Here is a 27,087-nt window from a genome sequence, read left to right as displayed (position 1 = left end):
ATGGAAGTTGGAGGGGTTAATTAAAAACAGAATTAACACCAAATCATTTTTTTCTCCAGGCTTAGTCTCAGACATAGTTATAACAGTGGCTTGTTTCATGCTTCCCAGAAGTATAGTACACTCAATTATAACAAAAACAACTTTAAGTAGACTTGAACCCCATTTTGTACTGGGTGATCCACAACATGGTAAGTAGTCTACTTATGGCAATTTTTCTCATCAAATTAGACAGCTTGGTTAGAGGTTTCAAAAATAGTCATCTGCCTCTTTTGCATCATTACCAGTACGTTACCTCCTTGGACCCTAACAAGGCTCTGATCCAAAATGAACCAGGTGATGTGGATCTCCTATGATCGGTACAGAACAATTGCACAACATAAAAACTGTTATTTAAGTCTTGTTAAGACCATCTTTGATTTGCCAAAATTATTTTCAAAGGTTTTTATAAGAAAAACAAATAACATTTGATTTTTTAGCTGAGCAACATACACACTGTAGTTAATCTCTGCAACATGAGCCCCCCCTTGTGGTAAGGAGCTGAGTCACACTAAGGCATTTCTGAAGAAGCTAGAAGTTCTGCTCAAGCAAGACATTGCTCGTTTCAAAGGGAACAGAAAATGCCACCTTCGCACAGCACAAGGCCGTCAGGATACCTGGTCAGAGGTGACCCCTTCATCAAGTCAGAATCTACTTGACCAGTTACAAGACTTAATCTACAGTTCACTTGCACCCTAGTTAGTCCTTCAAATAATACATCCCCCAGTGAGGTCACAGATTCAGATGTGTTTCAGAACACTTTCATTGTTTATTCCATTGCAACACCTCCTTTAGCAAGGACAACACTATCATCCTACATATTGTAGTGGTTACACTTTCTTTACAAGTCAGTACCTTAGAAAAATTACAAATCAAAATCAGATTTCACAACCTCTTACACATTATTTCACATTCTGCAGTCTAATGGTTTTTATTTCTTGAAAGCACGTTAAAAAAAAGATCAGTAACATGCTCCCTGGCCAAAAAAAAGAATATATAAACACTCATATATATATATATTTCTATTTTACAGTCCTCTTAAAAAAAATAAATCCAGTTTTTTGTACAAATCATTTTTAGGAATGAACTGTGGCTGTGATTTTAAGTTACGCATGAGAGTGTCTCATTAAAAAAAAACAATCACTATACATTCAAAATTTCAACCGTGAAACTGTCTCGTTAACACATTTGTGCTAATCTTCGTTCTAAGTAGTGTCCGAAAGGGGGATATCGTACCTTTTTTGATTCAGCAGATTGCTGCTTCCAAGACAGGGGCTGGATGAAATTTACGGTCCATCTTAGTGCTCCCAAATATTGGTAGCACTGACTGAATTCTATGCATCTTTGAAATACAATACAATCCGAAAAAGCTGAGCAGATTCAAAATAAGGAAATCTTACAAAAGTGATAAGTTAACAGTGCCATTCAGGTAGTCTTATAATATTATGTAATATACTACGTTAGCACTGAATGTAATTTTTTACAGTTTTTTCCCCTAAAGATTTGTTTTGCTGTAGCTGTCTGACTTGAAAGTCTTATCCATTGCTGCTGAGCTCTGTTCTAATAGGTCATCTTTCTAAATGGTCAATGGAAACTCAGTTAAAGTTTAATATTGTGTACATGACTGCAGCACTTAACAGCAGTTAGATTTTACCAGACTGATGAACGGTGATGGAGGAATCACACTATGCTAAGCTAAGACAGCGCATGTCCGGCACATAGTAAACAGACTGAAATCTTCACAAAGAAAAAAAAAATCAAGCTTTTACACATCAAAGCTTTGAAAGTCAGGTCAAATATCCCACAGATGGAATTAAAGAGAAAATCATTTGTTTTCTCTGGCATCAGAATCCAGAATGAGGAATGTAGTGTACTGTTTGTCCCGTTTAAGTTTTGTCTAATAGATGCAGCTATTTGAGACACTGCTTGTGCATTAAATCGTACATCACGCAGAAGACAGCTTGCCGCTCTTGAAATGCTCATTGGCCTCGGCGTTTTCAACAGTCCAGTATCGCTCAACGGCTACACATTTTTGTTAAAACGCTACATTTGAAGAAATCTATCACACTCGGGATTTCATCGGACTTACGGACACTTGGTATGGAGTCTGGGCCGGGCGTTTTTTCCGCAGGCCTCTCACAGGGAGGGCGGTGCGCCCCGACGTGCGGAACCCGAGAGGCGCGGGCGGCAGCTAGGACCCGTTCTCGCCCAGGCTGGCGCTGGCCGGGTGCCGAACCGGGGGCCCGCTCCCCGGCAGGTCCGCTCCCACGGGGCTGTGCGCTCCACACAGGTGGTGGTGCAGCACCTCCAGCTCGGCTGGCAGGGGGATGCCCAGCTCCAGGTTCAGGGCCAGCGCGTCGAAGCAGTCCACCAGCTTCTCGAAGGTGGGCCTGCGCGAGAGGGTTGGCAGAGGAGCACAACGGTTCGGTCATGGAAAAGTAATCAGCAGCGCTTGGGTCCAAAACAAAACAGGGAGCGAGAGAAGGCAATTGGATTCCACACGCGTCTCTCTGGAAAGCCGGAGAAGACCTCTGGTTCGTTTTCCTCTACATTTGTGGTTTATCGAGCAGTGAAGATGGCTGGTGTCAGTGGGCCAGGGTTTTAGGTTTTGCCCACATTAAGCACTTGGGGGTTTGCTGTCAAGGCATGTGCCCAAGCCCTTAACCCACACTCTCACAGTGTACAGAGCTCCTCCACACTTCCATTACAGTTCCCACAATCCTGCTAAGATATTCCTCCAGACATCAGTGGCAATAAATGGCAGCAAAAGAACAACGGTGTCATCTGAATAATCAGTCCTTGATCTTACTGAAAATTAAGAAGAGGCTATGGCTTAAATACGTTAAGACAGCAGCCATAACAAACATCGCCTATAAAGGGAAGAAGTGACTGTTTTGCCTGTGAGAAAAGTATTTAGATTTTAAACCTGCGGTTCCGAGCCATGCTGGCAAGAAGCTAGAATCATTCAGGACCGTATTTCTCTCCACACAGGGAAGAGTGCAACGCAGAAATAACTCCGCCACGAAGAGAGAAACCCACCTGTTTTCAGGCACGAGATCACAGCAAGCTACAGCCAGTGGGAAGAAGGCCGAGGGGCAATCCTCAGGAAGAAACTTCTCCAGGAACTTCCTCACATTGAGTCCAAAATCCAAAGTTCTGGGCAGGCATTCTGGGTCAGCATACACCTGCCCAATAATCTTAAAACAGGATATTTGCGCGTGTCATTACCTCCATACATTTAGAAACTTCCGTGCTCTGGAGTTAAGAGTTTCTTGAATTAATCTGTCATGGTTGCACTGAGCCGCCAGCCACTCTGTGGATGCTAATAGCCCCTCAGCAATGAAAATATTCGTAGTGATGAAACCAACGGGGACTGCTGGTCACATTTGGGGTCACAAAGGCATCTGACAGGAATTACTGAAACACTTCAGCATGTTGTACATCGGTTTCATCCGAAAGCCATCCGCAAAGCACCTGTGGGGCTAGGGTGAGACATTTTTCTGAAAGCTGTAGGACACAATTTAAAATATCCCAAGGGAGGAATAATCTGTGTACATATAGCACATTCAGACTTATGGGAATGTGCAAGATATACAAGTAATCCCTGGTAGAACGCACAAGATTTGTTAGTTTAATACAAGCTGAAAAGACATCCTTGACAAATACCACACAGGTTTAATATTTATTGAACATAATAAAACTCTTGTATTTATTAAAGAAATGGATTAATTCCTGACACTGTTTCAAACTGTGATCCAGTGCCTACTGCACTGCTGCAAACATTAAACTGAGAAAGACCTATAGTCAAAATAAGACGTAGAAATCTGGGTCATACCTCGCAGAGCACGATCCCAAAAGAGAAAATATCCACCCTCTCGTCATATCGTTTACCTGAAAAACAGCGTCAAGAGAAAAAAAAAGTCCAAAGTTAAGTTCCAAGATGGCAGAGAAAAAGAAAACACTGGGCCATTCCAAGACTGCTGGTCCATAACCAACCTTTATGACGACCCAGGAAGAGCGCGGCCATCAAACAAACGTGACGGAGCGAGAAATGAAAGCCTTGCCGCTCACCGTTCAGCATCTCCGGCGCCATCCAGTATGGGTTCCCCACCACGGTGTAGCGCTTCTTGCGATCGATCCGCCTGAACGTCCGCTTCTTCGCCGACTGCTTCTCCGGAGGAGCCCGGCTCTTTTCCTCCACGATCAGACGGGAAAGGCCGAAGTCCGCCACCACCACGGTGTTGTCCTGAGCGGGAGGACGAAAAAAAAAAGAGGCCGTCATTGAGATTTTTGAACTTGGACCACGCCTGCTGAGACGGCGGATTGTCGCGCTGAAAAACACGCCTAGACATCGAGGAAAAAGTATCACACAAAAAACAGTAGAAGCAATTTAATTTGCCAAATCTCTCTGCAACTCACAACTGAAGCCTACTGAAGCTCAGAAGTAACTGGAGGGGCGACCTCCTGGGAAAGCTAAGATAACTACTGGAAGTGGTGATAGTGGGACCAATAGGGGGCGCTCACCCTACAGTCTGTGTGGGTCCTTGTGCCCCAGTATAGTGACGGGGACACTATACTGTAAAAAAAGGGCAAATTCCCATTGGCCTTTACTAATTATGGCCTCCTAATAATCCCCATCTCTGAACTGGCTTCATCACTCTACTCTCCTCCCCCCTGAGAGCTGGTGTGTGGTGAGCGTACTGGAGCACTATGGCTGCCGTCACATCATCTAGGTGGGGCTGCACACTGGTGGTGGTGGAGGGGATCCCCATTACCTGTAAAGCACTTTGAGTGGAGTGTCCAGAAAAGTGCTATATGAGCGAAAGGAGGAATAATAATTTCATTTCTGTTCATAAATACATTTCCGGGATTCCTGTGTGTTTGTCTATGCTATGGTGCAATGGGCACTCAGCAAGGGAATCCTGTTTTAAACCACTTCTCTTTTTTCAGCTCATCCTATTTACATATTCTTATGGCTGTTCTCTTTCGGTATCGGGATCTTTTTGGCATCTTGCATTCTAAATGTTCACTACCTTACTTCCTCGTGCCTCAAAAACAAAACGTTTTAAAAACATGTGGCAAATTCCATAAAGGATTTCCTTGTCCTTCACCCAGAAATCCCCAACACAAGACAGGGCAGGAAGCCCCTGAGGGACCTACCAGCTTGACCAGGCAGTTGTGCGAGTTCAGGTCTCTGTGGATAATGCTCATTGAGTGCAGATAAGCCTGTAACAAACAATGACAACAAGTGAACACAAAAAGGCTTCCCGATCCCAAAACATTCTCTCGGTCCAATTACTGCCAGGTGAAATTTAATAACCGTGACACTGCAGGATGGTCACTGTCTGCATGGAATTTATATGTCCTCCCCAGGTTGCTGGGGGTATCTTCCGAGTGCTCCGGATTCCTCCCGCAGTCCAAAGACTTGTCCTGGAGAAATTGACCCTAGGTGTGAGTGTGTGCGTGTCCGTGTCTGCCCTGTGATGGACAGGTGTCCCCTCCAGGATGTACCCCGCCTCGTGCCGCTGCTTGCTGGGACTGGCTCCCCTGTGACCCTGAACTGGACAAAGCGGGTAGTAAATGGATGTCTGGACACTGCAGGAGCACTGCTATGTTGCAGCAGGATGACAGTTCACCTGATAGTGTCTGCATCAGAAGCTATGACACCAAAAGGAGAAAGCGAGCAGTTTCATCAGCACCACATCTGAGAAAAAGACATCTCAAAGGTTTATAACGGAGCAGTTCAGAGGGATGGGGTGTGACACATCAAACCCCTAATCTGTTTTCCGTTTGGAAATGCAAACATTTGTCCTTTGCACTGAAAGTCCATCATGTAGCTCCTGCCGAAGCACTTCAACATGAAGACCGTGCCCGTCTTGTGCTGAAAGCAGCCAGTGTAGCCCAACAGATGAATAAACACCGAGTACAACATGGCTATCAAGATGAAGTGTGTTTCCTTGGAGACCAGCAGAGCTTTCCAGGCCATGCTGCAGTGTTCACACTCCACTGGCTCTTTGGTGTGCGAATAAGATGAGATACTTGAGAGTAAAGTAAAAAAAAAACACAGGAAATTTCTAGTACTTTACAAATATTCCAAAACAGACTAGCAAATTAAAACTGGGCACTGAGGCTTAGAAGTCTTAATTTAATGTAAAACTTCATATTATGTTGAGTGCAGCAAAGCAATTATTTCTTTGTAAATTTTTAGGCATTATTAAAGTCGTGAATTTAAAAAAAAAAATGCTGTGCAACCTACTGCAATATTAGTAGCTCCACTGTCAATCCCTTACAGAATAACAAAAAACATTACAATCCTGTCAGGTTATGAGTTTAAAAAGGATGTCCAAAGTGCAACACAAAAAAAGGCACAATACTAACCATCCCAGAAGCGATGCCTTTGGCGAAACTAACTCTCTGCTCCCATGGGAACGGATCCTGTCATTTTAAAGGGGGGGAAAAAACAAACTTGAGAATTGAAAGGGGTTTCTTTCATCTTCCAAATCTTTCCCAAGATAAACTCCACCTCTGGAGGAAATGGGTGTTACTTCAGCCCCCGTAAACACAAAATTCCAGACACAGGCACAGCTATCAACTACTGTCATTTCACAACAGCCTACACAAGGGTGGCCCAGCTCCTGTCCTGGAGGACAATGAGCCTACAGGCTCTCTGTCCAGCTCGGCTAAGAACAAATTGACTTATTACTGGGTTAACTGGACCAATTTACAAACTTAACGAGACCTACAAGATCGGTTATTTCAGCTCCAGGAGCAGAGATGACCCAGCCTGTCTTGAATGTCCAGTTAATGGCAATGTTTTCTTTACATTTACATTTCACAGATTTTACAAACACATGTAGGGTAAGAGGAGAATAGTCGCAGCTATACAATGTGCAAATGATTGCTTGAGATAACGTAGGACTGTATGAGTGTTCTACATTTGCATGACACTGCATTGGTATCCACAAAACATTAGCAATCTGATAGATTGGGGGAGGATCTTTCTAAACTGTGTATTGTATTGGAACAGGTTTTACTGCATTGTCTTGTTAGGTGTCCTCTCCCATTGAGTATACAGACAATCCCTAGCCCTTAAGCTCCAATTTATGCAGAATGTTTTGGAGGTGACCTACTAAGCAGAAACTATCCTTACTGTAAAACTACTGTATTTATCCTGGAAAGTGAAAAAGGGTACTATTCTGGTGAGAGGGAGCATGACAACAAATTATCTTCTGTACATACCATGTCTCTGATGAAATCCTTGAGCGTCCCCCCCTCTATAAACTCCGTTATTAAATTCAATCTTTTGTCCTTATATAGCACTCCAATAAACTTTAAGACGTTAGGGTGTTCCAAACTCCGCATAACTTTCACCTGGGGGAAGAGACAAAGGAGAATTTGTCTAAGCTTGTTCCTCCATGTTTGTTAGAACATCGTCTGTCCACACACGCCAAGATCCAATCTATTCAGTCAAATGAAGAAAAACTTTTGCAAAAAAAAGACTCCTAAAGATTTGCACACTTACTACTAAAATAACACAAGGTCTAAAAATCCTATTATAGATACTGGCTACTTTTTACTTGTGAACCCTCGGTCTTAAAGGCAGAAGAAAGTCCACATTTAAAAAAGTCCTGCTTGGGCTTGGCAGGGTCAGAAGAACTCACCTCCTTCAGGAAGGTTTTCTGGGTTTCCTCATCACAACGAATTAACTCCTTCATTACCATCACCTCTCCGGTTGCCTTATGTGTAACCTGAAAGGAGACACCAGCCAGGTTAACCCACCAGGACTAGCCGGAGAGGAGGGAAATGCCATGTGGAAATGGCGAACGCTGCAGCTGTAGCTGACCTTGATGGCCTGTCCGAAGAAGCCCTTTCCCAGCACTTCGCCGTGGATGAGGTCGCAGGGCCGGAATATTCGGTGGGAGCAGCTGGTGGAGGAACGCAGGGATTCGGAGCGGCTGATGTCCCGAAACAGACCGGGGTACTCCTTGGGAGATGCAGGGCCAGGGGATTTACAAATACTGTTACTGCGCCTAGAACAAGTGGGAGAACAGCTGTAAATGGAATACCGAGTGAAGCACGAAATAGCCATTATTGAATGAAAAGCATGACTACGTTGGTCTATAAAAGATCCCTTAAAGAAATTACTTGGACACCTGTAATTGTGGAGCTTAAGATCTCTAAGATAGAGGCTGGTAAGCTGAGGCACGTGTGCCGTTATTGTCTTGCAGAGGGATCTTTAACAGCATGTGCAGTAAAAAGTCTAATAAGCCACCAAGAAATTAAGTAACAAATGATCAGAACGATGTTCTAACACGAAGTCTAAAAAAAAGCATGCACAACATGCTACCCACTGAAAGCTTTTGGTGGCCACGCCACAGTAAATTTTCGCTGAAAATGTTTGAACTTGAGCCATCATTGACATAAAAAAATATCAAGAACATGCAAATCATTTAAAACAAGTGTACGAGCTACCTCTTGGCATGTACCCTCTAAAAGGTTGCCAACCCCTGCTATACGAGATTCAGTTACTCGAAACGATGAGTTATTTTAGGAGGAAGCCCACATGTATTTTTAACTGTACTTGATACTCGGGGACAAGTTACTTGATTGTGAACATTAATGGGATGTTAACTAGGGCCTCCTGAAAACCTCAACGGGCAAAGGAAGATGATCATCAGAGGTTTGAGTGTGGGTCACCTGTGCCCAGAATGCCCCTAGGATAGTGTGAGAACACTAATGGGATAAAACACAAAATTGTCAATTCTGAAACTGTCAGTGTTGGCAAAAAACAACTGCCAGTAAAGGAAAGAAGTCAAACTGAAACTGAAGTATTTTATGGCTCCAGAATGCCCTTTATCTGGGTAAAACCTTTCACCTTGGGAAGATCAATGACAATGCTCAGGGGAATCCCAAGAATTTTGAGGCTAGTTCTTTGTTTTTGTTTTCAAGGCTAACATGATTAAACCAATCTGGAATGTGCCATTGTCAATGAATTACACACCTTGACATCTCTCGCAAAACCTTTTTTAATTCACCAGGAGATTCTCTCCACATGACACATCTGAGGCTGCCGTGTTGCGACTGACCTCACAAACCACATAGTTCTATTTTTCCCCAGCGAGTTTTTATTTCTGTCCAAATCCAAGTTTCATTTAAGTGGAATTTTATACCCCTCACAATCACAAACAGTCCACCCTGTCCTTTCCTGTACCTCAGGGACCTCCTTTTCAGTGTGCTGTCCTCCAGGGTCTCCCTGCTCTCCAGCACCGGATCCGCGGGGGAGGGCAGCCGCAGTCGGGAAGCACCGGGAACTCTCAGACGGCTACGAGGAGAGCCCAGCCTGAGCCGGTCGAGCCGCTGCCTGACCGGATCATACTCGATCACGAGCTGGAGGGTCTGGTTCGTCCTCTGAATTAGGTCTTCCACCTACACACACACCCCAGAAACCACAAGAAGAGCAACTTGAAAAGACTGCAGGTTAGGCCAAGAAGATCCACAGTGCTGCAGACCTTCCAGTGACCTTTAACTCTTTAACTGCAGACTTCCAGCTGCTGAGTTACTTCAATTGAAGAAGAGATTTTTGTTTTGAGGAATGGCTGTTCGAGAGTCACTTTCAACCTGCAGCTTGGTAAGGCCAACTTCACAACTCCCGACTTAACTGATCGCTTGGGCATTCTCCTTCCAGGTCTTTAACAAATAAGGTATTAAAAGAGATGCAGAAAACCTGTTCAGGTGTAGATTTTATAGGCCAGCACTGATGCAGGTAAAACCGCATCTTAAAAAGCAATACTTCAAAAGAAGCTCATCACTCTCTCTGGTTGGACATAATTTTCGTTGCTATTATCGAGTTCAAATGGAATGCAAAAAGAATGTCTTTGTAACCAAGATATTCACAAAACACAGGACACCACACCCATCTTTCACTTAAGAGCCTTAGGAACGTCTTGTTAATGGACAAAACAAGCATCGAGCTACTAAATGTCCATTACAATGAAGCTTAGCAACCAAGGTACTTTCTTCAACTGTGAACACTTCAATTTTCTTGGAAATGTACTTAAGCTCAGGGGGAAAAACAGTTTTCCTCTCACAGTACCAAACTGCAGAAGGTGATTAAAAAGGCTGTAGGGTTCCTATACAGGCCTCTAAGCAGTAACAGCTAATTTATGGACGAACGTGATCGATTATAAATAAATCCGGGAATTAATTTGCCACTCTGAGATACATAACAGCCAAGCTCCTAACAAAGCCTTTTCTGTCTCTTGGGTTCAGTGGTGAAAATTTATGGTGACACATTGGACCAGACATGAGGGTTCAAAGGGGCAACACTGGCTATGATTATAACCAACCAAAGCTCTGGGTAACCTGTTGATCTGCAATCAATTACAAAATGTTTAGAAACTCATTTCCTTGTGCTTTTCACATCTGCACCGCTAAATACTGATGTGCAAAAATTTTCCTTTTGAAAATGTTTTCTCTGGATTGTCCTGCAGAAATTTACCTCTTCTTCCATCAGCGTTCCCACTGGGACTCCATTGATCTCCAAAATCCTGTCACCGGCGTGGATGGCATTCCTAACTTCTGGACTAATGTGCATTCCGAGAACTCTGAAGCAGTTTGAAGAAACAGTAAAGAAATCAGAAAATCTACTGCATATGAGTCAGCATGCATCCCTTTAAACAGCTGAATTAACACTAGTATTACTGGCTGAAACACTCAATTACAGTCCCTTGAACTCACTGAGATTTATTTTTAAGACATGATGAAAACAATGTTTGTTTTTTTGGTATTTTGAAATTGCTTTCAACAAAAAGTTCTACAGAGATGTGGATTTCTGTCAGCACATGCAGTGAGCGTGTTTTACTGTTATTAAATGCTTTATTAAAACTATAGAAAATCTACAGTCTGTAAACAGCACATAGCCTTGAGGAATCAACTGGAAGTTAATGCACACAGCTTATGATGTCATCATGTAAACACACAGAAGGATCCTACTTTGCCGCAGCCTAGTCTATGTGCAGTTGTTTTTCCCCATGTCCACTCCTCAGGGAAACTCACTCTTTGACTTGTACACTGGTGGTGCCACCTGAACAGTCTCCGATCACGGACACAGAGAGTCCCCTCTTCCCGTTGGTGGCCGCTGGCACGGAGATCAGGGTGACGGTGTGAGGCAACGAATCGCAGGCCAAGACGGAGGAGCGTTTCTCGAGCACGGGTGTCAGAACAATCTGCTGGTGACACGTCCCGCTGCGAAGGAGGACAGAGGGGGGAAACTGTCACGGGGCGCCCTGCCCGAGTGCGAAACAGGCCTTTATTATGCAAAAGACAGGAAGTGCTGGCAAAACAGCTGCAGACAGGACCTGCTGATGTGTAAATGTCCACACACACCCCAGGAAATAAAATATTCACTGGTGGTGCCAGAGAACTTGTAAGGTCCCCAGTGCACAGAGCTACTTAACAGTCATATACAAAACTACAATCCTGGACGGACACTGCCAAGGTCTCCCACACAATGCAGCTCTGACATCCTGTCTGCGCTGTATTGTATTTAACACAGTAGGTTCATGAATTATAGGTTTCATATACTGGCAGTAGCTGAAAATGAACACATGGCAGGGTGTCGTCAACCTTCAGTCATCAGTATCGGCGCAGCCAGGAGTTCTCAAGCACAAGACTCCAGGACTAAAATCCCTGCCTAGTTGGGTATTCCATTTTCCGAATATGACCACAGCACTTTCGCATTCTTGAAGTGGATACTATCATGGCTTTAAACAAAGGCTGGTGGGAGGATGGGCCAGGCTACCAAACCATCTCAGCAGATCAGCTGAAGCTGCTCTCTCAAGGACCAGCTGGAGGAGGTCCTCAGATCAATTAGCTGTCAACTACCCAACGGGTCACACAGGCTGAATGGCCTTGTCTCGTCTGTATCCTTTCTTGCATGCTTCTGAACAATGTAACGGCGGTGCTGCTTTCAAAGGGCTATCGCTAGCCACCACCCGCGTTCCTGCTGGCACTGCCCCACAAGCACAATCGCCCCTACCCCGCCCGCAGACGTTTCCGAGCAGACCCCCCCCCCCCCCCCAGTCCTTGGGTCCACTTACCAGTACAGTTTGGAGCGCTCTACAAGAGCGTACGTGTCTCGCTCCTCAATCACCACCTTGCAGCTCAAACAGACGAAGCACTCGGGATGGTATTTGTACTCTCCAGCCGCCTGAGCACACAGCGGAAAGAGAAAAACAGGCGTCGAGGGGGTCGGACAGGGTTTCAGAGCAAGGTTCCGTGAGAAGACATTTCAAACCCCAATTCTACTGCGTAGCTGCCCTTCCCAGGAGACTGTGTGCGACAGGAGCAGCCACAGCCTGCGCAGGTAGGAGCACTGCACTTGTTTGGGTAATCAGGCCTCAGGAAAACACCCCCCTGCTTCCTGGGACCTGCCCTGCCTTTCATTTTCTCATACTGTCATCTCATTGCTCACCCGACTGGAAATTACGGCACATGCACCTCCCTTCATCTCCTGAGGGATCCAGGTCTTTTTTTGTGTGCTGAACGTGGGCAAAACCCTCAAGATAAAATTACTGTTTTCCACCCAAGAAGAACCAGATATCAAAGGTAGTGTGGAAGGAAAACAAAATTCTATCCCGATAACGTCTGCAGCCAAGGACTACAAAAGCAAATGTAAATGATCTCACCTCGGCGGGGTGCTTCAAAAATACGCATAGGTTACTGACAATATCTAGACAGACACTCCTTTAACATACCAGACAACAACAGCAAAACCTTTCTTTAACATTCTCAAGCTGCAAAGCTGCCTGGTTCTTAGGCTAAGGATACCTTTTTGAAACATGCCTTAAAGAGATGCCAAGCTTGACTGGAAAAGCAGAAATACGATTTGTGTATGAGATGTCTACAAACATATACTTTAGGACTCCTACTGAATCACTATCCCCCTTATTATTTCATTATTACATAATGGAAATGACAATACTCCCCACTTCAATTGTTTTTCCATAATGTAAGCATCACTATTTCAGAGGTTTGTTAAAAGCAACAGCTTGTAATAGTGACATGTTTTACCTACATTTTTTTTATTTCATCAAACTTTAAATTGGCAGTACTGATCGAAATAAGCAAGTCCTAAAAAATGTCTTCACTCAAATGCAATTTGTTTCATCTTAACTAAGGCCTCAGCAAATTGAACTTGCTTGATGAATGGCTTTAATGAAAGAGGCCAGATTTGTTCATGTCTGTCTCTGAGTCTTTGAAGTGGGTTTTCTCTGCTCTTCTAGATTACCTGTGAATCAGTGCTCCTGCATATGAATTCTACTCGCACAGCAGATGTGCTCTGATGTAACACATACTTGTTCAGTACCCCTGTAACATTTCCATTTTCCATCATTCCTGTGGAATGTATATCACACCTCAGGCCCCATAAACCACTCTTGTGCACAAAACAAGAGAGCATGCAGACTGCACTCAGCATAATACTCTTCAACAACTGCACAGACAGCAGAAAAAGTTAATTCTGCATATGTCTAGCAGAAAAGACATTTGGAGAATCTATTGTACCTACTCAAACAACAGTGATCAATACTTTGAGAGCAGAATCACCCTAACCTTTCCATCTGAGTCAGGTTAGTTTCTCAAAGCACCTCCTGACTAAAAAAAGCTTTCTAACTCATTCCACAGGGTCAATCTGGGGTTTCAAGTCTCTATCTTTTTATGGAATGAGAAACAGGCATTTGCACTAATTCACCACAATTACTATTTACCATTTCAAATTCTGCTGTCAAATAAGTGCTTATTAGCAACACAATAATAAACGTTAATGCGGTGCTGCAAATGTTCAAAGGCATAAAGTATTAGACGAATGTCTCTCTCATTAGGTGCTAATTTAGAAGATATCCAGAAGGGCCAGTTTCTGGAACTCTGCACTGCAGAACAGCTGAGACAATCTGACAATGGGAGAGCAGCAATATTAGCCTCATGATGTCTGTATCATCAAGGTAAAGGAACTCGTACATCGCACATTCGTGATATAACACCAGAAAAATGTCCAAAAGGATCTTTTCTAGCCTGCAAATGAATTTAGTTAAGCCACTACAAACTGTTCACCTGAATGTTTATACAGCGTATGCAACAGCCTTTTCATGAGGCAAACAAACAAAAGTCTTATAACTGTGCTTAATGACTGCACTATCAACAGCTTCAGGCAGCTAGTCCATACAATCTCCCTGAAATCCACTTAACTTAAAATGTCACGGATTACGATAGAAATCTGCCAAAAATATCTGGCAAAACTACACACATGAGCAGCCAAAAATAGAGAGGTTTATAACTCAGTTTTCTTATTGACATTGCAGTATTTTTACAAAAGCCTTTGAAAGATCTAAACAAAAAAGTCAACGAGCCAATGGCAGATTGACATACCAGTTATTTGGTGACCAAAAACTATTTTATTGGCCATTGATGTTGACAGCTCCCATATTAAAATGCAGCTTCATGTTACTGCATACTCTTGCAGTGACAGAAAGACCACAGCCTATCCCTGTGTTGCTGCGCTTTCCATACAATTAATTGTTTTATTATGAGGTCATATGTGATGTTGCAGAATAAATATCGATTTGACCAAGCAAACTAAAATGTGCCGGCTCCTAATATACCCTTAATAACAGACACTCGTGCCATTTTTCACTAAGAGCCTAAAATCCTGTTACTATGCGGCGGAAATGATTTCCATACTCTGCAGACCTGGAAAAGGAAACTATCCAAACCTCTTTTTTCTCTTTAAATAAAAGCTGGGCCATGTGGCGAGAAGACTGGAAATTTGAGCACTGACTGCAGTACGTTTCGACCATGGTCTTGGCTAGCGAAGCCAGGCCAGATAACCACACTGGTCTGATGTGCTCCTGAGCTGAAAAGCACTTGACAATCACTCATGAGGCTCCTGATGAAGAAGAGTCCTCTGGTTAGAATAGCAAGGTGAAAGATATACTATATTCTACTTCCAATCCTAACAGATAGGAGCGCTGTCTCTGCCAAAGGAAGGAATTGCATGCTGAGCTCTCAGAGTGACCTGCTATGGACACTCAGCTTAGTAGTGCCGATAACTGCATAATATATACATGATGAGAGGAGAATTAAAAAAAAAATCAACATAAGATAAGTGATTTCTCATGAATCCTAAAAACTCACAGTATACAACTCTGCACCTGCAAAACAATCCAATACTTGCACACCTCACATTCTGTGAACTTTGGTGGAATGTCCCCGAGAACTCACCATGACTGGGCCAGTCATGAGCAGAGAGCAGCCATGACAGGACTCTCCGAAGTTCTCCCAGTAATGCTTGCGGCAGTACAGCTTGCCATCTTTCTCGTAGTACCAGTTAGTCAAGTGGTCGCAGCACTCTGAACACCTGAGGACAGAACCAGACAACAAATGAGAAGAAAAAGACCAGAAGCCCTTCTCTTCAAGAAATTCCAAACTAAACAGGCCATTAAATTTTTTATAAAACAAAAATTGAAGCAGATTCTACATGTAGGCTGGTAATGATGTTGAACGCCTCATAATCATCCTCATCTTGGATTCAGAATATCGCACTTGACAACCCGTTACTGATTACTAGCACTAGCAGGTGTGGAGTTAGGGCAAGAATACAAATTCAGAGAGGTGCAAGTCTTCAGTGGGTTTTAAATGGAACTGAAGCAGGCAATTGAAACCCCAGTCCTAATTTAACTTTGTAGGCTCACAGCAGCAGGAAGGTGACCATTTTATGAGGTCATGTTTATCATCGTGTTTTGTTCCAGCTCAAAACAAGAGAGTTTTCTAAAAACGTGCAGACAAAGGTGGTGGTTTATTTAATAGTCACAGCACGACTTCAAAAACAAAAATCAAAAGGCTGTTTTCCCAGAACAGAACATACTATATTTACACCTCCAGGCAGACTAGAGATAATTCAGAGATACTGCGCACGAACCTCCTTAAATCTCAAGGAATGCCTCTCCTGGCCTGTATAAAACAGTGCTCTACCTGTTTTAATACAATGGAGCAGCAGTCTTCCTACATGTTATAACTTGCTTGATCCCAGCAGTAAGCTTGGGAGATTTGCAAAGCACAGAACAATAATGCAAGGCTTGCGCATGCACAGGAGCAGAACGTTTTCAAAAACAGAGGCATTCATGAGAAAAGGACAGGCAGCACTCAGTTCCCAAACCTCAGTGCAGCTAGAGTAGATCGATTTATTATGCCGGCTTGTAGCTAGATCAGTGACCTTCACTCCAGGTCTTAGAAGATTTTAAATCCTCATAGAGTACAGACCTAGAATCAGTGGAAACAGACCAACTGTGTTGGTCCTGTAGGCCCACACACCTACTGGTTTTCATTCCTGATTAACGTAATCACTTAATTGATGCGTTAATGGAACTAAAATAGTTTGATTGGAATACGTGCGATATTTGAATATTTGTTATTTTTCTACTTACAAGTTTGGAATTTGATGTTGTATTTCACACGGAACAGTTAGCAGGCAAGCTCCAGCATGTTTAAGAGCTGAAACCAGCTCAAACAATTCAAACGAATCCTGTTATTATGTTAATTAAGGGTTCAATTGTGTAATTGAGAGCTGGGCAGGAACAAAAACCAGCTGTGTGGGCTTCCAAGACCAGCATTAATAACCCCTGATGTTACACAAACAAGATCCCCTCTGGTTTCAGGAGAGCAAACACCATCAGGGAATGAAACATCATATTCACAACCACAGGCTCTGCACGGCCGTAACACTCGAAAATACTTACAACGGAAACAAAGAATACTGGAGTTCATGTCTAGATGTCAAACTGCCTTTATATAAATGATTAAAGAAACAACACAAATACCAGAAATTAATCCATGCAGTGAGAATGAACGTGCTATTCCGGGAAATGAATGAAAATTTGCATTAAACATCAATGCAGTATGGCAAAAGAAAGAAGGCTAAAGAACTTTCTTAATCTTTAGAAAACTCAGATTGCAAAGTGTCAAAGACAGACTTAACTGTTGCCGCCAAGACATTACAAAGAACATAAACTATAAGTGAGTGCTTTATTCATTTGCAAAACTACACGGACCCTCAATATTGTCAAATAAAGAGATACAGTATTGTCTAATTGTAGTGTTTATGACAGACTGGAGAAGTAAAAGGAATAATTAGACTAAGTGCAAAGTTTAAAATATCTTTCTTTACCGTCTACAGTATGCTGTTGTAGAATTTGGTATGGTCTTGACACTACTGCTAATATGGAACACAGGCCTGCCTCATAACTACAGGGCTCTGACTGAACTGTGCTCTGTTCTTTTCAGTTTCCCATAATGATCATAATCACTTTAATTTCCTGTCATTTAAACACTAGTGGTCTTCTGTTAGACATTATTTTGAAGATGGAAAATGCATTTGCAGTTACCATTCCTAAATCTTTGCATTGGCTTATTTTGAGTTATAACCACCAGACGGTATTAACAAAAGCTCGCTCTTTTAATGCTTTTTCAGGCACTATCAGGAAGTAGAACCATTGTCCCCTTGTTATGCTGTGCTTGTGATACAGTGCTTATTAACATCCTTGACTTTTTAATGGGAAAAACAAAGCCAATCAAAACAACACAGGCTGTAATCCAGCATTGTACAGAACATGGAGTAATTACAGGTTCTCAGAGTCCACTCCCTTCATTTTAACGAGGGTTGGGAAATTGCATGGCATTTAATGGCTGCAACCTGCACGATTAAAGCGATTAAAACAAAATGCTGAAATCTCTGCAGGATGCCAAAGAGAAATAGATCACCTAAGAACTTGCTCTGAATGACACTATTTGGCTATTTAAACTGGGTAGGCAAAGCCAAATAACTCTCCGTCTGTCATACAAACAACCCTTGCTTTTCTAAGCGGATGGAAAATGCTTGACCATACTTTCATACTGAGTTTTTTGTCCTTCACACCACAGTAGGTGCTAAACATTCAGAGAGCCTAAGAGACATCAGACACACTTCACTACAGATGCTGAAGAGGGTCATCATTTTGCTTGAGAGCCCTTTTTCTGAATACCGTGACTCTCGGTTTTCGGTCATCAGCAATATGAGTCACCCCACTGGTTACTGGCAAGCATCAATGCTGTTGCAAAGCTTGGGGGATCACAGAGATATATCTGCATCGACAGAACAGCTGATCCCCCAGCTAATCAGCCAAAACAAATATGCCAATTCCATTATATTACACTTTAGAGAGCATACTGAATCGATGATTCACCGAAAGACTATCGGACTTTACTGCACCCACTTATCCCCGTAAAAATAATAATAAAAAAACAATACCACAAATTCCTTCTGCCCAAGGTTGAAAAGTACATATGTATTTAAAAAAAAAAAGTTACTGCAGTTCACAAACACATTTATACAGAATGATGCCAAGTTTCTAACCAAGTCATGTGAAAGCAATTGAAAGTTACTTCCGCTCATTTTAGATTGATAAGAAAGAGGTCCGCAGACTTGAGAGAAACCGGTGATAAGTCACATTAGAGTAGCTGCCGGGGACGTGCCAAATTAGCTCTAAACTAAATGAATTTGATTGTAACTGAATTATACTTGTAAAGAAATTACATTAACAACTAAAAGAGGTCTTCTTCCTTGGTTTTTAGGCAACACAGCTGTTCAAATACTACAGAGACAACTGCTGAATGAGAAGACGAAAACAGAGCTCATACTGTATATAATCAATGCTCGTTATTTCTGTGGCTGAGTAGGAAAAGTGAAGTTTTTTGGCTTTAGTCTAAGCAATGTCAGTATAGCGACTTCAGTACTTAATCTAGTAAGCAAACCACCAGGTACCACTGCAGGAAATGTGCTTCTTTGATGTGTGGCAAAAATGTGAAGACAATCAGGACCTTGTCCTTGTCAAATGGGGTGCCAGATTTTAACAGTGCATAATGAATTTAATCCTGTACAGATAAAACAGCACCCAACAAAGCACATTGGGTGCTTCTAAGATACACCTGAGGGAGCCCTCACAGTACAATTGGCTGCAGCGAGCCATCCGAGTTTCGTGAGCACAGACTTAACATCTGTTCAGTTTCCGTTAACAGGTAATAAATTTCAGTCAGCTTTGAACTGCATGCATGTTAGTTAGGAATGCCATCATCTCAAGCAATAAAAGGAGCAGCAGAGTTGGTTTTACAAGCTGTACTTTCACTTAGCCTTTTGTATTCTAAAGACAAGTGAACGTATGACGGGAAGTGAAATGCAGGTGAGAAAACAGACGCATGATTTACACAGACCCCTTAGAAGAGACTGGCACAAAACTGCGTCGACATACCGTAACTCGCTTTTACGTCGGAAGAGCAACCGAGAGGGCGCGTGATTTCCCATCCTCCCCTTACACAGCTGTACCTCTCCTCATGCTGTTGAGCGATGGTGCTGAAATTAAATTCCTGCCATCCTCGGCGTGAGTAACAAACGGGATAAGAACTGCATTGTTGCTGCTTAGTAAAGAAGTCCATTCAAGCTTGAAGAACAGCAAGCAGCCACACTGCAGGAAAGTGCAGGCTGGTCCAGTCACACGTCTGTAGACTATGCAGGACTTGCAGTAATACCCCCAACAACCAGCCAGGCTCTCTGCTGCTCCAAATTGCTAATTGCTGACAGCCTCGTTTGTAGGATAAAATTAAGATGACGACCACAGCTGAAACCCAGCCAGGGAGGAGCATTTCACATTAGAATAAAAAAAAATCTATAATACAAGTTTCTCTGATGTTTTTCTATTTTTTTTTACACGGCTACTACTCTGAAAATACTAAATGCATTAAGAGCTGATCAGAAGGAGAGGGCTACACAGTATTTTACATGTGAATGCATTTGCACAATATCTTGCTTAACTTATGAGCTTATGATTTGTACAGTAAGTGAACTGCATTTTACACAGCATCTGCAAAGCTGTAAGAAACACAGAAAATGTATCTTGTATAAGTAATGGATATGTAAGGAATGTACGTGACCCCGTTTAGTCCTCCTACAAAATTTGACATATGCAGTGCTCGAGAGAGCTCTATAACTATTCAACAATTACAAGAATATTTATATTATTTTATTAAAATGATACGTAGTTCAAAGAGTGATGTTGTGGACCGGGCTTCCAGAGAAGGCGCACACAGGCCTATGCTTGTCTACAAGGCTGTGGGCCCACAACACTGAATCTGTGTCTGGGAATGCAGCAGGGCTGTGGAGCGTACTTGTGAACTACACACTGGTAGGCATCAGCAAACTGGAAAAGCATCGCGTCACCATTCTAGAATTTAGCTTAGAAACAACAATGAAGTAGTCAAGGTAGATGACGAATGAAACAAAGCAAAACCCCAAAAGACTAGAGCCCATAAAACATTTGTGGCTCTCTCTCCGCCTCATACAAATCTCATATTGTTCAGAATTTTGACTGCAGAATCAGAGATTTAGTATTGCCATCTCTCTCCAAAACTGTTTTCTGCTAACAGCAGGATTTTATTTCCCCCTCCCTCCAGGAGCCTGATTTTGATGGAAATGCTACTTATCCTATTCAGGAAAAACCTGTTTTTCATAAAGCACCTAATGGACAAACTCTGAGCCGTGCTGCATTTAGCAAGAAGTCACTACAGTAGCGAGGCTGAAAAGATTTTTTTAAAAGCTGACTGACATATAGATGTATACAGTGCTTGAAGGATAGTTTACATTGCACTGGAAGAAGCCTACAGCTGCACAGAGCCATCACAAATGTCACATAAGGACACTTGTGTTGGCAGGAAGACAAAGATTTTATCAAGACGAAATTTAGAGGTGTTAAACTCTGATCAAACATATGCATTTCAAAAACGCAGATCGTGAATTAATGGCAGAGTATCAGACGCTATCAACAAAATACAACTATAAAATAAGTGAACCATGTGTTCTTGCAATTATACCTCCCACAAAACACTATTTCTTACTCAACATACTGTTGTCCAAAAGCCGAAAGAATTAGCTTTTTTTCCATGGATGTCTCATTGGCTGACCAAGTTTCTCAATACTTGACACCCCACGAACAGCAGCTCATCAACAGGCTGACAAGTGGTCACTGTTTCCTTTTAACTCCTACATGTGGAAATTATTTTTTATTACGGTTGATCTGTCAGAAGTCAAATTTCATTGTAAAAGCCTCAGGTCATCGGACACTGTCCTCAGTTCCGGCACGATGAGGGTCAAAAAGTCCTGCTGGCATGGTTACCAAAGTGAAAACTATCCACACTGATGACCAATGAAAAACTAAAAACGCAACCTGTTATTTTTTCTAAGGAAATCCCATTACAGCATCTGCCATCTACTGGAAAACACTCGCTTGAGGGAGGGGCGCCTCTTCATTTATAATAATGCTTTTTACAGGAACCCCAGGCAAACTGCAGGGGGAATCAGGCTGACCCCGCGGGCTTCCAGCGCTTCTGTGGTTTTGCTCGACAAATGATTAAACCTGTAGATCTCCGCAGCTGCTGGAGTACAAAGTGTAGCCCTCTCCCACACAGATTCCCGAGGCATAGCAAAATCCTCTTTGTGTGTGTGTGGGGTGTTTGTAGGGGGCCAGAGAGCCAAGCCAAACCCTTAGTTACGTTTCTGCCAAAACAGAAAAAAACAGACTTGGGGTGTACAAGAGGTCACCGTAATAAATGGGACGACTTGTTCTTAACTTTTACCAGCGTACCCCACTCCCCCTTTTTTGAGAGTTTGAATGAAGTAATTCCATAAGTTTAACCAGAATCGGGTATTTGAAAACAAGCAGTAGGAACAGCTGTAAGAAAGACATTTACAATAAGATCCTCCCTTTCTTAGCTATCTCCTTAAGCACACTCGAACCTGCTTACTCCTCTCATGTGCAATCTATTTTAATTTGATGTATTTACATATGCAGTATATCTTTTATTTCGAATGTGCTGTATGAAAGAAGGTGGAGCTTTCATGGAAACCACAGATACAAACCCCCTTTGCTCAGCAAAATCCATAATCGCTCCAGAAACAGTTCTACAGGGTCCACTGGACCTTTACACTGGCTGCTTCAATTATGCACACAGATTACTAGATAGATAAGTACACTATATATATATATAAGATACATGTGAAACCACATGGACTTAAATAAAAATAAGTTCCAATGACAATTCATTGAAAACGAAGAGCAAGAAATGTTTTCCTTTAAAAACGCAAGACATGCTTTGAGTTCCGTATATCTGATCTTTATAGGAACAGTGCCTTCCCTGGTTCTCTATTGCTGTGGGCAACCAATTCAAATATTAGTTCTCACTTTCAGCTCTATCAACCATTCTGCTCCTGCCCTGTCTTCAGTCCCTTATCTCTGCCGATACCTGCTCCCTCTCTCTCCACTCCTCCTGTCCGTATCACCACTCCCCTCCTACCTGCTGAGCTCCTTCCTTCTCCACCCTTGTTCCTAGGTAATCCCATGAACCGAGAGCAGAACTGCCCAGGGCCTGACCTCCTTTCAGAGTCTGCTCGAGACTCACCTGTTCAAGCAGCACTCTGCTCTCCCTGAACACCACTGGACTGCACTCAAGTCTTGAACGGCCAAACTGGTACCGCAACCTGCTAATTACGATTACTCACTTCAAACAAAGCATATATACCTACAGGGTGTTTACATTATTACCCTGTATGCATACTACCTGCATACTGTTTTGACATCATTTCATCAAGTTTGCATGGAACTTGGATTGCTCATGCAGTGTGTTCCAGCCCCAATACGGTTTTATTAAATTACGTTACTGCAACTGCCCTATTGTTCCTGGCACTTAGACATTGTCATTCTTCTATACTATAAACCACCATGGATTTTCTTCTAAGAAAACAAATTGTAAGTAAAGTTTTGGAAGGATTTATGCAAAGCAAAATGTATATTTTATTAAAAAACACTTCCCCTGTGCAATAGGATCTTAAGAACGGGATACCTGCTTACGTGACTCTTTACAGCTACAGTAACAACTATGTACAGTATTTTCTTAAGTATGCAATCTGTGAGCTGTTCAAATAAAACTCAATTATAACAAAAGGCTTCTCCCCACCCATACTGGCATGCACACAAGAAGGCTCAGAATTAGTCAGCACAAAGAACTCGACGCTGCAAAACACACTCACAATAGTGACAGCCCTTTGTGTAACGTCTGATCGCAACAATTCTCATTTTATAAAGTCACACTGCTGAAATGTTTCATAAAAGGCAACAGCGTTACCACCTCGTAGCCTGATCTCATCAGATCTCAGAAGCTGAGCGAGGCTGGGTCCAGCCAGTATCGGGATGAGAGTGGGTGACTCCCCTCTGGATCCGAATTTCCACATCAGTCTCCCAGTAAGGAGATGTGAAGTAAAAGCAGCTCCTACAGCAGTGTCCCTTTAGATGTCAAACTGACTGGGTCATTAATTAAGATCCCATGGCACTGATCACCTGTAGTCCTGGCTAAATTCCACTCTACAACAGCACAATCCGATCTGAGTAAATATCCCAATAATTCAGCTGGTGGGACACTTACTACCTCCTCCTTCTGATCTTCATTGCATGGGGGACTCTGGTGCCAGACATCACTCAAGCAGATCCCCTCTTATAGTTAGAAGTGCTTTGGTATCCTGTGTGATGAAATGCACTCTACAGATCCCAGGACTTAACAACACTGAATTCACCGAAGTACGAACAGTTAAAATTCGTGCATCACATGCCTGTCTACAATACTGACAGATCCTAGAAGTTAATTCCTATTCAAATCCCTGGAGATGTATGACTACAGCATACAGCCAGCAGCCATATCACCCTGCAACTCACAACTGGCAACCCACTGAAGCTAGGCAGGTGTGAGCCTGGTCGGTACCTGGATGGGAGACCTCCTGGGAAAAACTAAGGTTGCTGCTGGAAGAGGTGTTAGTGGGGCCAGCAGGGGGTGCTCACACTGTGGTCCATGTGGGTCCTAATGCCCCAGTATAGTGATGGGGACACTATACTGTAAACAGGTGCCGTCCTTCGGATGAGACGTAAAACCGAGGTCCTGACTCTCTGTGGTCATTAAAAATCCCAGGGTGTTTCTCGAAAAGAGTAGGGGTGTAACCCCGGTGTCCTGGCCAAATTTCCAATTGGCCTTTACCAATCATGGCCTCCTAATAATCCCCTTCTATGAATTGGCTACATTACTCTGCTCTCCTCCCCACTGATAGCTGATGTGTGGTGAGCGTACTGTTGCACTATGGCTGCCGTCGCATCATCCAGGTGGATGCTGCACATTGGTGGTGGTGGAGGGGATCCCCATTACCTGTAAAGCGCTTTGAGTGGAGTGTCCAGAAAAGCGCTATATAAGTGTAAGCAATTATTATTCATTATTACCACTGACAGCTCACCTGCTTTAAAGTCAACATAGGAAAGAGACGGTAAGACGACACTGAGAAGTCTCTAAAGACTCAAAAACTGAAACAGGCGTGTGAAGAAAGGTATCGGTTTAAATACATATTGTACCTATATAATAAGTACAAATACATTTCGACTTTATATGCTGTCTAGCGCTAAAAAAAGCTCAGTGCATGCTTTAGCCCGGCTAAAGAAAATGACTAGGTTTGCCACAATAATAATAAAAATCAGTAAAAAAAAACTGCGAAAGCCGTAGATATCGGAAAAAAACTATTTTATTTGCTACAGCTCATAATGTAACAAAAACAAAACGTCAAGGTGCATCTCTGAACCACTGGTCAAAGTGAAATCAAATGAAGACTGCAGTTGCACAGGACAAACAGTGAGTTTTAAGCCAGGCGCATTTTAACATCAGTCACAATTGCGCACAGCAGCTTCTTGCACTTACTGAAAGCAGGAGTTGTGCCAAACGTCTTGGAGAACTTTGATGTAGAAAGTGTCCAGAATCCTGCTTCCACACCCCACACAACGGTAAGACTCGTCACCTGAGGACCAGACAGTGTCGTGAGGCGTGAGAAAAAAAAAACATCGCATTTGGACGGCACAAACATCCACTTGCACCACAGCAGCGACTGGTTTTCTTTAAGAACTCGTAACAAAAGCAACCGTCCTCCCCGACCTTTTAGCGCAGCATAAATCAGCGATTTACTGCGCTACTTGATTTTGGAACTTAAAAGGAGCTCCTTAAAAAAAACCCTGCATTTTTTAATAATTGTAACAGTTTTTTTTGCACTTTTACAAAATTAAAAGGTATTTATTTAGATAAAACAGTCTGAATAGAAAAGCAAAACAGCTTTAAAAGGAGCCATTAAAGTGTCATTATGTAACCCTACGGGATTGATCTGTGTCCAAACGATCATAGCCGAAGTATGGTTTGAGTTAGGGGGACTTTTTTTGTCCAAGTTATTTTTAGACAGAAAAGCTATGAAATACCAGCTAATTTATACACGCACAGGGATCAAAATTGAGCGACTGCAGACTGAGCTGTGACTTTTTCCCGCAGGCTGGGGAGAAGCAGTCGTCGCCTTTTAAAATGTGCGCACCAACACTTCCAGAATATTTCACACCTTCCTAAAAAAATGAACCACCAGCTGTTCATAACCTAGACACAGAAGTGTGCATTTAAGTGTTAAACTTTTGACTGGAATCAATACAAACCTTCAAGGGGAAAGGGTTCAGCGGTGTATTGAAAGAAATTCACACATATATATGTACACACACACATTTCACTTTCCCGAGCTTTGGTGCTCAACACATTTAGCATATCGCCTCACTCGGGCTGCTGGATTAAAAACATGAAAGAAACCCAAACTAAACACAATAATTGCGACCGGAGGAGCTCTCACCAAACCTGAAAGTTGCGTGTTCGCAGGCTGGTATTCAGGTTACAACAGGTTCGCTAATACTGGAATTTGAAAATGCTCCCCCCTAACTTTAACTCCACTATAAACGGGGCAACAGTGAAGATTATATATATATATTGCGAATTTAACTAGGATTTACTGGCAAATGCCGCAAAGATAAGAATGTAAACTTTGTCGCATCATAAACCCTTTTGCTAAGTGAGTTCAAATGAGCTACTTACCTTGCCGATCCTCCATCTAAACCTTGCTCGTTGACTTTGCTTTTGCCTATATTACCATGGTTCCCTGGGGCTGGCCGTACGCTTATCATTAGAAAAAGGCACACAGGAGAGCGTTACGTAAGACTTTATTTAGCCGTAGTTGAGACACCGCGAATTTGGAGTTAAATCCCCCCTCTTTCTCTAAGGGAGGGAAAAAAAAAGTTCTGCCCAGGACTTGCGAACTTTCTTGTTGGCAGCGGGAGTGACGTCATGCACTTGAAATTCCAGTACGGAGACCGGTAGGGATCAAACAGCAACACCTGGGGCAGGAGTTTAGCCAAAAAAAAAAAGTCCTCTCCAGTCACTCAATGGGCTGCAGTCAGACCCGTCTGCCGACAGGGACACGCAAGCAGCAGCACATCGGAATAGCTTCTTTAATGCCGTCCGCATTAGTTCATCATTGGCGTGGGAAAACCTATCGAGGTGCCCGCCGATCATGAAACCCTCACCCTTCGCCTGTGATGTGCAGTTACGTTACCCACCCCCCAAAAATGTGAATGTGAAAATATTTACGGACGCATTTTTAAAATGCCATAGTGGCGTATGTTGGTGTTTTATTCCGTACAGGTGAAAGTCAAACAGGTGAAGCAGATTAAAGGGCTTATCTTTGTGATTTATGTGCGTCTCGCTATCAAATCTACCCACCCGAGACATCTGTTAAAAACAATACTTAATGCTAAAACTGTGCATCGAGGACGTTGCTGTTGTCCTTTGATATCATTTAATGCGCGTTGAGTAGCTCTCAGCGCACAAATCTCTCTTAAGCCTTTTTAGTTCGTTTTGTTGTCCTCTTGATTAGAAAACTAAAAAGCTGAAAAGAAAAGTCAGATTTATACCTATATCTGCAATTAGATCAATCTTAGCAGAGTAGAAGTGTCAAATAATACATTTATCATTTTAACGTCGTTTGGAGATTATTTGGATGCCTTAACTGAAATTAATGAGGCCCACTTT

General features: G+C 42.7%; 1 protein-coding gene across 1 annotated transcript; it reads right to left on the bottom strand.

Annotated features, from left to right (window-relative positions):
- Nucleotides 1–783: 783 nt before the first annotated feature.
- On the bottom strand, nucleotides 784–26,572 carry limk2 (LIM domain kinase 2). Its single transcript, XM_006640348.3, has 16 exons — nucleotides 26,095–26,572; nucleotides 24,898–24,994; nucleotides 15,313–15,448; nucleotides 12,135–12,244; nucleotides 11,092–11,280; nucleotides 10,535–10,640; nucleotides 9,248–9,462; nucleotides 7,880–8,066; nucleotides 7,698–7,784; nucleotides 7,276–7,407; nucleotides 6,415–6,471; nucleotides 5,197–5,262; nucleotides 4,108–4,282; nucleotides 3,872–3,927; nucleotides 3,076–3,233; nucleotides 784–2,426 (listed from the first exon to the last, which is right to left on the bottom strand). The coding sequence occupies exons 1-16, from the start codon at nucleotides 26,108–26,110 to the stop codon at nucleotides 2,228–2,230; spliced, it is 1,986 nt and encodes a 661-aa protein (XP_006640411.1). The 5' UTR covers nucleotides 26,111–26,572; the 3' UTR covers nucleotides 784–2,227.
- Between the last annotated feature and the right edge of the window lie 515 nt (nucleotides 26,573–27,087).

Source organism: Lepisosteus oculatus, chromosome 22 (genome assembly GCF_040954835.1).
Source record: "Lepisosteus oculatus isolate fLepOcu1 chromosome 22, fLepOcu1.hap2, whole genome shotgun sequence".
In the NCBI taxonomy this organism is placed as follows: Eukaryota; Metazoa; Chordata; class Actinopteri; order Semionotiformes; family Lepisosteidae; genus Lepisosteus; species Lepisosteus oculatus.
This window is presented reverse-complemented; position numbering and strand designations above follow the sequence as displayed.

Excerpts from the sequence above, each read along its gene's own strand:
- limk2 (XM_006640348.3), bottom strand. Across the intron at positions 15,449-24,897 it reads TGGCACAACTCCTGCTTTCA|GTGTTCAGAGTGCTGCGACC; the intron begins GTAAGTGCAAGA and ends TTCTGTCCTCAG. Across the intron at positions 8,067-9,247 it reads CTGAAAAGGAGGTCCCTGAG|GCGCAGTAACAGTATTTGTA; the intron begins GTACAGGAAAGG and ends CACTTGTTCTAG.